This window comes from Uloborus diversus, chromosome 5 (genome assembly GCF_026930045.1).
Source record: "Uloborus diversus isolate 005 chromosome 5, Udiv.v.3.1, whole genome shotgun sequence".
Taxonomy (NCBI): domain Eukaryota; kingdom Metazoa; phylum Arthropoda; class Arachnida; order Araneae; family Uloboridae; genus Uloborus; species Uloborus diversus.
In genome coordinates this window covers 180,012,976-180,028,804 of record NC_072735.1, presented here as the reverse complement: position 1 = coordinate 180,028,804, position 15,829 = coordinate 180,012,976, and the positions used below count along the sequence as shown (strand labels likewise).

General features: G+C 36.8%; 1 protein-coding gene across 1 annotated transcript; it reads left to right on the top strand.

Moving 5' to 3' along the window:
- Window positions 1–9,522: 9,522 nt before the first annotated feature.
- Window positions 9,523–13,407, top strand: LOC129222578 (uncharacterized). Its single transcript, XM_054857093.1, has one exon. The coding sequence runs from the start codon at window positions 9,523–9,525 to the stop codon at window positions 13,291–13,293; it is 3,771 nt and encodes a 1,256-aa protein (XP_054713068.1). The 3' UTR covers window positions 13,294–13,407.
- The last annotated feature ends 2,422 nt before the right edge of the window (window positions 13,408–15,829 follow it).

Below are 15,829 nucleotides of genomic sequence, written 5' to 3'. Positions count from 1 at the left end.
GCTTATTTGGTTTACGCTGAAAGTAAAACACTAGAAAAGACGTCAAATTCCAAGATTCCTCTATTATTAGTATGGAATCAAAAATGTGTTGCTTTAAATATTTAAAATACTCATTTCTGCAGATTCAGCACTTTGTCTTCCCATGGCATGACTGATGCTCAGTACAGTATTTATTTTTCTCGTATAATAATCAAATAGAAAATACAGTGAAATCCCGTTACAAAAAACTCCAAGGGACCGTTAAAATAAACAAAATATTGGTTGTAACAGAATAGTCTTAAAAGTGTTAATTTTGCTAATCTATCCTTTAGTATAATTACATCTGTCGTTACTAACGATCAGAAATATGATTAAACACATTATTTATTCTGAAAAGACAAAGAGAAAAGTATTGAACGTGGACCTTTTATTCAAAGGTCGACTTCTCAAAAACAGGTATTTTCTTTTGAATGAGAGATTTGGTCGCAGAGGGCGTTACACAAGATTCTAATTAAATGTATGAACGTCAGTTTTTCTGACGACAAGAAAAGTTGAAACCTTGCTAATCCCCTTGTGCATACTTGCCAACTCTACTGTTTTTAACGGGAGACTCCCGTTTTTTGCTTCCATCTCCCAATTTCCCGTTTTTTACGATATTCTCCCGTTTTTGCAGTTTTTTCAGTCAATCATCAAAAATTTCACTTTCTTCTCAATTGATGGCACCCTTTTCTAGTCTACCAATGTCAGGGAATAAGAAAATTTACAACTAATTTAGTAAAAATTAATTTTTTAGAAGCTTTCCACATTCCATGTTCAACAAAGCTCGTGCTTTGCCGAAAATTGCAGGAGATTTCAATCCTTTTGCATCCTGAAATTATTTCAATTATTTTTAATGTTTGAAGTTATTTTAACATGTACTACCCTATACCTACTTATTTTATATTGTATTTTCATTATATATTGATTTCCCTTTTTTTTCGAATTTTAGTAATTAAATATTTGTAGCTACTTTTCTGGTAGAGACTGGAGAATGTACGAAACTTTAAGCAAATTCGCTCCTTATTATTTAGTTTTTCCTTTGCAGTATATTTTTCTTGCTGCTACCAATTTGCTTACATCTGCAAAAAATCCCCATTTCACTTTAATTAGTATTTATGTTATTTAAAAGCATAATTTAATAATTCTGTAGCGAGGATATGTCGATTGTGAATCACCTATATACCTCTAGTAAAATTTCCTGTTTTTTTTCCTTCGAAGATTGGCAAGTATGCCATTGAGCATTCACAGGGTGCCTCACGTATGGTGCATAGAAATCGACTGTGCATAGTTAGACATATGCTTTTGTTTCACACATCAGCTTACGTATCAGCATGAGTGGATGTACACCTTAAATGGCTCTGTTTTGAAAACACGAACGGAGTTTTCATGTTAGGAACTTGTGAAAGTAGTTTTTTAAGTTCCGAAAACAGTATTAAGTTTTTTTAAAAAATCATCAAACTGACGCTGAAAAAAAAAACATTTCATTGTTACGAATATTTGTTGAAATTTGTTTTATTACAAGATTTTTTATACATTATGTCAATGGGTTTTAAAACGGAACTGAGCGTTTTGTTCATTGTGACGGATGTTCGGTTGAAACAGGATTTCGCTGTATTTCATTGGTAAAGCATTTGCCCCATATATGAGACAAAGCAATAGCTTTCTGCTTTTATTTGAAGGTACAAATTTTCTGCCAAAAATTAAAAAATTCACATTTTAATAACAGTTTTATAAAAAATCTATAGTTTTCGCTTTATGTTGAGTCATTTTCTAAATTAAATAGAGTAGCCGTACCGAGTAGCACTTTGGCCGAGTACCAAGTACTCGGCCTTTCACTACTCGACCGAGTATTGAGTTACCGATTACTCGGCATTTCACTACTCGGCCGAGTTAACAAGTACCAATTATGTTTTAAAAAGAACCACTGACACACACGTAATCAATTTTGAACTTATTGGAATAGTAGTATAGACCTCTTAGTCCATATGAGAGTTTTTAAAACTAAATTCCTACTGAAATTTAATTTCGCATTATTTAAAAAATTTTGTTTACGTCAAAAATTTTACAAAAAAATTGTTTTTAAAATTAAAAATAAATAAATAAAAGGTATGATTGATCAAGTTGAATTAAGACAAACTATATCAATCTATTTTAGTTCTAGTCCGCCAAACATAAATAATTTTTAAAAGCAAATAAAGCAAATGTGCAGGAACACTGCACACACGTGTTTCTGCGTTACAAGGAACGTCTTTATCAGTGCATAAAATGTGAGCTAAAGAATGTTAAGACATTCGACAAAAAGATCCGACTTTTCTCAGATGCCTTTAAATCTACAAGCTCACATTTTGTGCATTGAAAAAGAAAATTCCTGTAACGCCAAAACACGTGTCTGCAGTGTTCCTGCACTATGCTTTTAACATTGTTTTATTTCCCTTTTTTTAAGCAAAGGAATTTTTATATTTCTTATAACTATTTTTTTTTTTTTTTTTTGTAGCAAAAATCTTTTTTTTTTACGTAAAAATTCCATATTTTCTATACTTACCTTTTTTGCACAATTTTTAATAAATAAGTTTTATTAACTTTGAGGACATTAAAATAAAGATTTATTCCATTAAAGCATTAAAAACTTCATTGTTCTCAAAATTTAAAATTGACTTAAATGATTGCAGAATATTAAATATGCTTGCACTTTTTTTATAAATTTTAATATCTGTCTTGGACAATATTCCATTTTTTGCAACTACTCGGTATTGGCCGAGTATCTGATCAAAATTTGGCCAAGTACCGAGTACTCGGCAAATTGGCCGAGTATGCCGAATACCGAGTAGTTACCGAGTACTCGGTACGTCTCTAAAATTTCCCATTTGTTCACTTTGATATCGTAACTACTCACTTTGCCCCACATTCACTTACATATTAAAATGAGAAAAAAGAAAACAATTATAATGCTGTTGCTTGTAATCCTTGTGTTCATACTGTCAAGTATAACCCCACCCAAGGGATCAACTGAAAGCTTTGACAAGGACTTGTCAAAAACTTTCTAAAACCCTAAAAGTTGTAAATTGTCTAGATACTATTCAGTTTCTCTTTTCACTTACTTTTTTCCCCCTTGCTATTACTTTGTCCTATAATTCTTTAGCGTTTAAGTTCTCTCTCTCTCTCTACATGGTTTTAACAACAATTAGAATTTGTATTCTAAACCTGTGTCCATGGCATGGAACTTTTTTTGCTATACAGCCTGGCTGGGGGGGGGGGTCACTAATTGAGAAGCAGAATTGATGCTGCAGCAGGGTTTTTCGCAAAATTCAAAAATTAAAAAAAAAAATAATTAGAAAAAAAAATGATGCATGATTTGAAAGAGGAAGTAAGCATTGGGACATTTAAACCTAAACTTATTCTAAATCATGTTCTATAATACATAATCTTAACAGGCATTACATCGTCCTAATAAATGTGTTTATTGACAATTTCAATATTCATGTTATTTCAGTTCTAATTACAAATCTACATTTCTTATTTTGAAAAATACTACCTATTGTTTTTTTTTTTTAAATGGCTAAATTTTAAATTATTTTTCAGCTAGAGGTAGAACACATTGATTGAGGCAGTTAAAAAATGCATAAATGTATTCACTTACCTTCAGCAGTTTGCTAAAATTTTATCATCAATTTTAGCTTTTTTGCTAAACAACTTTTGAACTTAGATCAAACCGTTTGTTGTAAAGAAAGTTGAGTTAAAAAAATCAATAAAAAAATTAAAATTTAGTGTTTACACATTGAGAGTACGCTGAAGGATTATTTTAATCACAGCCTATATTGATGCTTATATTGTGGAAGCTATTAATTGAAGCAGCTAGCAACACCAACTTTTAGATTTTGCTGCTATCTTAGTTTATTTTTCATCTCTGGAAAAAAGATAGATCATCTTCTATAAAGCATTCTTTTATTTAAATTAAGGGGGGCTTGATTATTTGCAAAGAAAATAATGTCATACCTGCCGAATGTACTGTTTTCGTTGGAGCTTCCTGCTTTTTACTCAGTCTCCTAGTGTTCCACTTATGCATAATTTTTTTCTAATTTTTAAAAGTCAGCTAAATTTAAAAAAAAAAAAGAATACTTACAAAAATTCTAAAAATCGAGTACGACAAAAAATGATAAAAATTTCCTCAAAGCAAAGATTTTTCTTTCCATTATGTTTTAATTCACCCTAAAGTACTAGCTATCATGTCAGTAGACATAAATATTGCTCACCATGGCTGAAATAAAATATGTTTCTAAAATTATTTTATTCATTCAAAAATTCTTTTTACTTTTCTTTTTTGTTCTACTTAAACTACTTATAAAAGACTACAATATTCTTGCATCAGTGTGCAGGATTTTTTTTTCTTTATTTTTACTAAGGTTTGTTAAAAAGCTGGTAGATAAAAGTTGTGTTTGTTTTCCTAAAACCTTAACCGTTTACCCGCCAATGTTCCAAAAATGGAACATCATATTTAAGTGAAAATTTTCCGAAGAAATAACGTTAAAATAAACAAGTTTTTTTTAACTCAGTTTAGTCTTATTTCAAAGTATTTTTTGATTTCCTGCTTGATTGTTTATATGTTTTCAATTATTTATTGCGATTTTTCAAAGATGAGTGTTTTTTTAGCTTTTTGCAACTTTTTCTTATAAAATTTACCAAAAATTGGTTTTTTCAGAAAATGTGATGATATTTATTATAGTTGTGAAAAATACTTCAATGTATGATTTTAAAATGCTTGAAGAAATGTACAATGATATTTCCGAAAGGTGTACCCCTTCAAAATAGCATGTTCCAATTTTGGAACATTGGCGTTTTTAGGGAGTCAAATTTCCAAGAAGTAAATCGTTCGACTTCCAAGGGGAAATTTCATTTTTCGTAATATATGTTTCTTTTTTTTTTCTCATTTTGAATGTACTCTGATGTAGATGTTGGCAAAACCAAGTAAGTTTATATTTTGAAAGGATATGATGTTTCGTTAGCAAAGAAAATAATAACAGTCTTCTGTTTGACGGACTATATGGCTCCGAATCCACACCTGCTCGGACAGCTGCATCGTCACGTAATAATAAAAAATAATATTAGTGAGAGTTTTATTCTTCATATTTTAAATGCAGTTCAATAATTCGCTAGCTTTGTTTTCGGGCGAAACAAAATTCTGTTTGACGTATACCAACTGTTCATAAATGTTAAAAAATGTCTACAAGATTTCTTACTGTAGAACAAGCTGTGGCTTATTTAGAGACATTGTCAGATTCGGATTTGTCAGATGTAGATATATGCCAATTACCCCCTGATGAACTAGGCAATATCACTGAGGAAGAATAGATGTTGACAGAGATGAAATCCTACAATTTTTTGGTTTGTTGCTATTGAGTGGGTACCATTCTGTTCCTTCTGAAGATATGTATTGGAGCAGTGCAGAAGATACATCTGTGCCAATTGTACTAACAGTTATGCCTCAAAATCGTTTTCGAAATATAAAAAACAACTTTCATTTGATGGACAACCATGAATTAAAACAAAATGACAAACTAAGAAAAGTTTTCCTTATTTACGAAGAATTGTGTAAAAACCCTCAACAATTTGGTGTATTTCATGAAAAATTAAGCATAGATGAATCTATGGTTCCCTACTACGGTCGGCATTCATGTAAAATGTTTATTAGATGAAAACCAATAAGATTCGGCTTCAAAATTTGGATGCTGTGCTCTTCAAGTGGATACCCATATTCCATGGAGATTTATTCAGGCAAAAAAGAAGGATCCCCTGATCTGCAATTAGGATCCAGAGTTGTAAATGATCTATTATCAGTTTTGACTGACACGTCTAAGCATGAAGTATACTTTGATAACTTTTTTACATCATATGACTTAATTTCTCAGCTATCAAAAAAAAGTGTACGAGCAACAGGAACAATTCGTGAAAACCGAACTGGCCATTGTCCACGGAAATCCAAAAAAGCCCTTTCTAAAGAAGATCGCAGAAATTTTGACTATCGATCTGATGGATCAGTGTACATGTGCAGCTGGAAAGATAATGCAGTGGTTACAGTAGCATCTAATTGTTATACACATGAGACACTTGCATCTGTAAAATGTTACTCAAATGCGCAGAAATGCAAGATAGATGTGCCACAACCTCATCTTATCAAGAGATACAATGAAGGAATGGGGGGTGTGGACGTCTTGGATAAACTTTTAGGGAGCTACAGACCTCATTTGAGGAGTAAAAAATGGTGGTGGAATCTTTTTAGTAATGCGCTGAATATTTCAGTTGTAGCTAGTTGGTTACTTCATTGTGATTTACACGAAGTCAAGATGAAGCATTTAGAGTTCCGAAGAGAAATAACAACTCACCCCCTAAGAAGAAAAGTACGAGTGGAAAGTCCTCCAGGGCCTCGTTGTCATTTACATAAACGGTCAAGAATGTCTGACGGACATTATATTGTATCTGCATCCCAAGGACGTTGCGCGGTGTGCAAAAAAAATACGACTAAGAAATGTTTCCATTGCGACAAACGACTTCACCAGCAATGCTTCCTTTCATATGATGGGCATTAGATATTTCAGTATTGGATTTTCTGAATTCTGATATGTACACAAATGCAATTTAAAATATTATTTTTTCCGCAATAAAGTATGCTAAGATAAAAACCGCATTCAAAACCTCTTAGTTTAAAAAAATTCTCTGAAGAAAAAAAAACTTCATGCAAAACGCCAATGTTCCAAAAATGGAACACACTGAAAATCATAGTAAAAAAATTTTTTCTGGAAATTTTATTTTATTTCTGTATTTACTAGACATAAATAGACATAATTTCAAAAAATTACTCAAATTTGATCATCCGTCAATAGTTCGGCGGTTAAACGGTTAATTCGGAAATGTTTAAATGATATTCTGTGGTCATTTTGAGTGTGAGTTTTCGAATGTTGAGAAGTTAAATGCTGAACCGAACAAAATTTAACTAAAAAGCTCTTCTCAAAATCTTTTTTGTGTAAAATCTTATTGTTTTTTTTCCTCCACTCCCACCCCCCTTTTATATATACATAAAAGTATCTATTTTTTTCTTCAAAGTAAAATTTTCTGTGTTTTAATGCAGTAGGTGTACAATAATACATACCAAAAAAAAAAAAACTTAGTAAAACTAAGTTGAATCCTATGTTATTAATGTCCAGTAGGAAATTAAAGTTGTAATTTTGGTCTGAGAAGCTGAAATTAATGAGGGAAAAGTTTTATTACCTCATACAAAAAATGTACCACAAAAGGAATTTTTTGATTGAAAAACCATGGAAAACATTGCTGCCAGATACCCTGCCCGGTATTTGAGCCCTGTAAGGAGTAGCCAGTCGGATATTGGGTAATTGAAAAAGCAGTCAAATACTAGATAGTTATAGGATATCCCATCCCATTCAAAATATTCTTGTTACAATGTTAAAGGGGAAAATATTTTTTTAATTTTCACATAAAAATGATACAATACTCAAAAAATCCTAAAGTGAAAACAAAAGAATCAAATGAAATTAATGCTCAAAAAAAGTTCTGCCTATATAGAAGCTTTTTTTCTGCATTTAACATTGTTACACAAATTATGTGAACAGACTTGGAATAGAATAAAGAATGCCTTGTGAAGATTTACAAATAGTAATAACTCAAACAAAAATTGATCACTATATGAGCCGCTCAGAAGCCAATACGGTTAAGTCCAAAACACAAAAATTAAGAAAATTAATGTTTTTTGATGCATTAGTTTTTAAAATTCTTAGTTTATTAATTTAATTACGAAAGTGTATAAAGTCTTTTTTCAAGGTATAAACTCTGCAAAAAAGCAAGATATATCAAGATGTATTAATAAAAACGTAAGTATTTATTGAAATAATGACAGCATCTTAAAAATTTCAGGACTTATACCTTTTGGCAACTGAAAAAAATAAGAAATTTATGTTAAAATAATAAAATAACATTTATTGTCATAAGTTTTATGCTTATTCATCATAGCAAAACATCATCTTCTTCCGAGTTATTTAAATGTAAACCTTGATCTCCACGTGTTGTCCTTAATGTTCTGTAAAAGTCGTGTTTAATTGGAGGTATATACTTTAATAAACATATGATGTCTTTTTTTGTTTCTCTTGAAATTGTGCTGCCATTATGATATAATATAGGTTGAGTTATATTTTTTAAATTTAGTGGCCTACCTTTTTTTAAAATATTAATTACATGAAAAGTATCATCCTCATCAAAATTTTGATAATGTTTAACTTGTATCCTGTTTTGTTTCTCAACATTTCTTGACCATTTCCCAGGATTCCTGCTGCCTTTTCTACCAAAATTTCCGTTGCTTTGATTATTTTCTATATCTTCGTTATCTGACGATGTTTTAGAATCCATACAATTAACTCTCCTTGAATTAGAATGAAATATCTTATCACTTTCGCTATGTTCTATTTCCATTGACATTTTTAGTTTTCATACCCTTACAATAAATATTTTTTATTTTAAAAAGTCAGAGTTTTTACAGTTATTAAAGAAAATTTTCGCAAACACTTCAACGTAATATTTTTGTGTTCTGACGCACATGCATAAAACTCAAACAATTGTAATTAGAAGGTAATGGTTACACTTACTAAGAATTTCTTGTTTTTCAGTGTTGCTAACAAATATTGAAAGAAGAAGAAGAAGAATTTAATTTTTATTTCAAAGTTTATGTAAAAAAATATTGAGAAAAGGTGGACTTATTTACAATGGCTTCTGAAATTATTATACAATATATTCAGAAGCTATTAAAAAACGGGCTGTCTGACCTAGAAAAAAGTAACCAACGAGTAAATTCTTTAATAACTAAGAAGATTATTATTTATTTCATCAAAATTTCCAAAAATCAGAAAATATCAAAAAATGGACTTAACCGCATTGGCTTCTGAGCCGCTCATATGATTAGTGAATTTAAAAAACGGAGTGAAATTCAGTGTCAATTAGGATAAACAAGAATAGAGTTGAAATGACTTTATTAGAATCTAACTAGGATCACACTGGTAATAACTGTAATTAAATTATTAATAAACCTTTTAATAAAATGGGTCTATCTTATTTCATCAAAAATTTCTCTTATTTCATTTGTAGAACTGTATGAGAGGGGGGAGAGAAATTACTAAACAATTAAAAGTAGGTGTAAAACATGTTACTTATTCAATCTTTTATTTATTTTTTTCAAATTAGTATGAGGGTAGGGGCCCCCCAAAAAAAAACAAGTAAACTTCAAACAATTGCAGAATGCCATTTTAAAAGTCGTCAAAAAGTCACATTTAGTGGAGTGTGTAACTGTATTTTCTCTTTTAACCAAAGATTTGTATTTTATTTTTATTTATTTATTTCAATGAATTAATCCTACAGTTGACATTACTTTGGTTTTATTTTTTAAATTTTTGTAGCTTCAGAAAATGATCTGTCTGTTCGAACCAAAGATCTTTTGGATGAGGAGGCAAGATGAGTGATTGCTCTACCCCTACTGAAACACCTTCAAGTGGGGAACAGGAGCCCACTATGGTGTCTGTACCTGTAGTGGGCTCCAGCGCTTCTGATAACATGGCTACCTCTTGGAACAGCGGAGAAACCCTCGGCCTCCACGAATCATGCAACTTATCTTCTCTGTGCAACAGCGGCTCCACCTCTCCTGCAAATGCTGCCCAACTAACCAGTGCAATATGTTCCGCCGAAATAGTCTCCCACGACAACTCGCCCTCCACCCCCTTCATGCACTCTGGTATCGTGCACGATGCAGACTCGACCTCCGAATCGCTGGAGGACAGAATGATGGAGGACGGATCTCTGCAAACCACACTCTCGGTGCACGCAATCGTTACTCAGGAATCCATGTCCGCCTCTCAGGAGTCGGAGAACAGCGAGGACCACCTCAGCGTCGTCGACAACATCACGGCGCAGAACTTCCTGCAGGAGTCGGACCTGATGAATGCTGCCTCTTCCGCTCTGGGACACAAGAAGGAGGCCGATGAAGAACTAGACAAATCTGATCTTCACCATAATTTACTTTCCTTGGAGCACCAGTCGGTGTCCAGCACTCAAGATCAGATCGAAAGCCTGCTTCAGGAACAGCAAGATCTGGACGGACAGGTCTCGTCCATCACGGATTACCACCTCGACCACTCGCAGGCATCGGAGTTGTCCGTGGGAAGCACTTCGCAGCTGGACATAGGTGGCACACTTCCCGAGGGAGTGACGGCAGACGGTGTATGCTTGTCTCCCTCCTCGAATAGCAGCACTTCATCTCTGGATCTACCAGGTGGTGTGAGTATATCATCTGGCATTGGCCTTCCGCCTGTGTCTACGATCATCCGGTCGTCGGCAAAGGGAAGATTTGACGTGTTTTGCAGGCCTTCAAACATCAGCATGATCATGGACATCCCGCAGTTTTTGGGCAACAACAATTCTTTCGATGCCATGACCTCCATGAACAGCATTCAGCGGCTGACCTCGAGTCCCTGCGACAGTCTCAGCAATGTCTCCTTAGCTAGTCCAATGGAAGTTTCCTCTTCCAGGCATAACACTTGTACAGATGTAGTAATGGAAAGTGTAGATGTTCCTCTCTCATCTTCATTAGTTTGTTCATCCACCGCTATCAGCCACTGTGCATCCATCGTGGAGAGTCGATGCATAAAAGCTAACACTGTGATGTCTTCTCTGGGACCAGTCATGCTCCAGAAGCATGCGCTGTCTGAAATGACGGACTCTCAGTTGGAATCGGAAACCAACCTGAACTTGCCCATCACATCCACGAGTTCTATTCCAAACTTCATTAATGTTCCTCTCAGAGAAATCATGCACATTTCTACTTCTCCATCTCAGGTATCCCAACATCTGTCTCCGATGGCCATCGAAGAGATGCAGAAAGTGGCCGAGATCAACGAACATCTTCGCTCGGGTGTCGGCACGCCTTACACCCTGCATTCGAGTGACGAGTCCATCGCGATGCTGTCCCCTCACTTCAGCGTCGCCGACGGCATCCAGCACTCGGACAATTACGTCGATGTAGTCAGTCAGAGATCTCAGCCCGCGTCCGTGTCGGCCATCGAGACAAATGTCATCATGTCGACCTCGAACATCGACTCCTCACCAAAGTTTTCCGTGGCCGAAATCAAGGCCATCGAGCAGAGGCTGAGGACCGAACATTCTCGGAGCGCCCGGAACGTCAATCACGAAATGGAGGGGGCTGCGTTGAATTCCGAAGTTATTATTCCAGATTGTATAGAAACGAATCAGAGCTCAGATATTATTTATTCTAATGTACAGAATGCACTGGATGACGACGCAGAGACTAGAAAAATTTTAAAAGCTCATAATATTATGAGGTCAACTATTATTGAAAAGAATTTACTCCAGTCTCAAGTCATTAAAAATGAGTCTTCGGTCATCACCAGCCCGGAAGGCACTCCTTCGAATAACGCGGCAGGTGTCGGTGCAGCTCAAAGTAACAATGGAGACATAGTTACGATAAAAACGAATAAAAAATTAGCTTTATCTCACGGTCGACAGGATTCGATGCCGAACGTCAGTCCATCGGCAGTGACGGCGAGCGTCATCCAGCAACTTTTACGGGCGCAGTCCCCGCCCTCTAAGCTGCGGTCGACATTACAGCATATTCCCAGAGGAGTCATCACTTCGGTCATGTCTTCGAAAGGAGACTCCATGGAGCACCAGGAAATACTCATTTCCTCATCACCTGCGGAATCCAGTTCTGGGAATATGAAGAAGGAAATGAGAGAAACAGACATTTCAGTCACTGCAGCTAATATTTTGCAGAATTCAAACCTAATGGACACTTTGGATAGTTCTAAAGACAAGTCCATCACGGTGACCATCGGCATACCCGAGCATTCGGTCATCAGCAGGAGCAGCAAATCTCCGTCTCCGCTCGGGGACAAAGATGCCGGTTTACCCCACTTGAACTCCACTGTCCTCCCTTCGCTGTTTTCAAACCTTTCTGCTAGTGCCCTCGCTTCCTTACAATCGAGTCTGTCTTCTGCTCTTCCTCTTACAATCCAATCTTCTCTGCCAAATATTAGCCTGGGAGAGAGCACTTCCACCGCCTCCATTTCCCCCGTGTTATCCTCCCCGCCCCTGTCTCCAATCCTGCTTCCCAACATCCTGCCCGCCACCCTGAGGACTGCCGGAATCAAACCGGGGGACATCGCCGTGAGTACGAACTGCGTCACGTCCTCCACCGGCGGCACCAACCACCTGTACAGCGGCCTTCTGAAGACGGTGGGGCTCTCCGGGGTGAAGCAGGAGCCCGGCTCGGGACCCCTGCCGCCCTTCACCGTGGTGTCGGGCCTCGTGAAGCGGGAGTTCGGCGCCACCCTCGCCTCCAACCTCATCGGTGCTAGCGGTGCCCAGATCCCCGTCGTCACCATCAAGCAGGAGCCCGGGGTCACCCGAGCCCAAGCCAGTGCCTCGGAATTCGGCCCTTCCATCGTGTTGAGCGCCGGGACGGCCCTCCCCGGCATCGCCTCCATACGCCTCCCGAATGCCGCCGCCGTGCAGCTGCCGGTGGTGGTCGCCACCACCGCCGCCCCGGAGCTGGCGAGTAATCCAGCAGTGCCTTCACAAGCCTCCACCATCGCCTTCGCGGTGTCCACCTCCTCCGTCGCCGACCACTCGGCACGGGAAGCGGAGGACTCCGACAAGGCGGACGATTGCCCGATGTGCAAGAACGGCAGCCCTTGCGGTCTCCATCCGACGACGCAACCCCGGGTCGCCAGGGCGGCGACGGCACCGGCGCCGCCCCCGCCCCAGCCGGTCCTCTCGGGAGACCCGGCGAAGCCCTTCCGGTGCACCCTGTGCGGCAAGCACCTGGCTTCCAAGAACGTGTACCAGCTGCACTTGCGTAGCCACTCGGGGGAGAAGCCGTTCACGTGCAACCTGTGCGGCCACCACTTCTCGCAAAAGACCTCCCTGACTCGCCACATGCGGTCCCACACGGGGGAGCGCCCCTTCCCGTGCGACGTGTGCGGCAAGCGCTTCGCCGACAAGGAGCGGATCAAAATCCACATGCGGACGCACACTGGCGAGAAGCCCTTCGCCTGCGAGGTGTGTGGCAAGCGCTTCTCCCAGAAATCCACCGTCAAGCGGCACATGAGTGTCCACACGGGCGAGAAGCCTTTCAAGTGCGAGTCCTGCGGGAAAGGCTTCGCCAACAGGGGCAACCTGAATGCACACAGCAAGACGCACGCCAACACCTAGCGTGTGGCGGTGCAGTGTACAGTTTTAACGACATTTTTAGTCAGTAACCTTAATTAGCCCTGTGAGCGACAAAAGATTCTGCCACCGACGCCGGTTAGCGAGCCGGATTGACGTGCGGTCGGTCCGACCGGGCCGCGAGGTCTCGTGGCACCAGGTATAAGCAATAACCCTGCCGACGCCGGAACCGACATCGGTCGCCGAGTAGACCGCTGCAAAATCTCTCGGCCTGCACCGCTCGCCGTGAGTTGAGGCGGTTTAGCTTCGCGGCCATCTTTTTTACATTTCCTCGAATATTTGCCGCAGGCGAGAAGATATGTTTCAATCCATCGCTACTATAATAGCTAACAGAGAATTTTATTCTAACAGAGTGATAGCTTCTAACTAACCGAGCATTTCAATTTTATAGTTCTTCACCTGGAAGACACTCTTTGCATGATCACAATATGTTGGCATTTTGCAGCTTTCTACTCGCATGACCGTTGAAGTTCGGCGACGGTCGGCAGGAGGTGATTGTTCGTCAGTCCATGAGGACATGTGATTTTTTCGAGGGTAGTTAGTCCGTCACCTTAGCGCCCGGCCTTTTAATCCGACCATGGTTAGCAGAATCATGACTGAAAACATGCAGTATCATCGTCCTACAATGAGTGATCTTTTGTTAAAAAAAACACTTCTAGAGTCGTACTCTTTTTTGAATTTCCGATGGTTTTCTCGCAGTTTACTAAAGTACAAACGAAATAACTTCTGTTATTGCAATATCAAAGCCGTAGTTTCTTAACATTTTAGGTCTTTCCACGGAGGTAAGACATCTGTAGATTGTTTTTATCACGTGCACATATCTAGTACATAGCTAGGAGTATTAAAAATTTATATATATTAAAATGTTATGATTAGCATACTGTTTGCTATCGTTTCAGATTTTGAGGCATAGTCATATTGCCAATTGTTAATCGAGTTTGCTGTCTCGCGATTGGCTCGGGTGAAGAGATGTAGACGTAATTTTGTCTTCGATGAATTTTGTTCAAATAAACTTATTTTGAGTGCTTACTAATAGTCCAATATGTGAAATTGATGTCCCCAGCATGTACATTCTTTGCAGTGTCAAACTTAACACTTCAAAATCCAAGCAATAATTTTAAAATATTTTAAATGAGAGAACTATTGGTACATTCTCAAAAAAAAATTTTTTTTTGAGAGAGAGCCCAAAACATCAAGCTTCTTGTTCTTCAAATTTTGTACTAAGCTAAAAACTATTGCATTTAAACCTTGCGTTTTTAAAGCAATGAATTGATGCATATCATTGAAAAAATAATAATAGTTGGGTAATTTCTTAAATTCAAGAAAATCAGTTGATCCTATCAAAATTATACTTTAGTATTTAAGTTTTATAAAATCACAAATTTTAAAAAATGTCAAAACTGTGGTAGTTTAATAATTATGAAAAAAAAATCCACAGTGATTCTTAATATCCTTATTGTACAACATTTATCAAAAAAGTTGAGTTTTTTTCCCCCCCAATGGCAGAGACCTTGACGACTAAAAATACAAACAGAACTAAAAAAAAAGAAGAGGAGGGGGGAGTCATTGTCTCAAAGTAAAAAGAGAAAGTTTGTAGATTTTTTGAGTGGTATGTACAAATGTTGGTGACATCATTTTTATATTTGAATGGTTTCTAAAAGCTATATTTATTAAACAGTTGTTAAATAATGAATAACCTTCTCCTGTACTGTGTACAGAGCACTCATTTTTTAATCTTGAGGCAATAGTTGCCATTTACATGCTGGAAAAATAATTTTAATCCCTAAAAATTTTTTAACCAAACCCTGTTATCTATTCATTTTGTTCAAATGTATACTAATAAGCTCACTGTTTATAATATCACTTAGCAGCATTGTGTACAGAGAGCATTGTTAACTTAGTGATATGAACCTGTTCTATTTCAATTCCTTAGTCACTAAAACTGCCATACTATGATTATATATATTTTTTCTTTTCCTTTTTTTTTAGAAAGAAGCCATTTTGAAATCAACTTTTTCAAAATTTGATCTTTAACTCGGGAATACTCTCAGAACATTCATTATTCCCCTTAACGGTTAAAATTTCCTAAATGGTATCTGTTTGTCAGTTTTCAATATTAATCTTTTATCGGTATATTTGTTTTTAAATATTAATAGTATTTTATTTATTGTGTTGTTATTGACTATAAAATGTTTGTTAGTTGTTTAGTGAATTTAATGATTTGTTATAATGTTATTTATTATATTGTTATTTAATGAAGGTCAAATTATTTGTGAACAATTACTTCAAATCATACGCGCAATTTCCTGCGATTTTAATCTAATATAATGATCATTTGCAATGTCCAAATAACCAAAATACCTCTTGAATTTATTTAATGAATTCAAATCTGTGTAAAGATTGATTAGCATTGTGCAGTGATTTCAGTAGGCAAGGTTTATGTCAGAAAATTCTTTCTTTATTCAAATTTTATTTTACATTATCAAATTTTAAAACTTAAGTTAACTGTCATAAGAACATA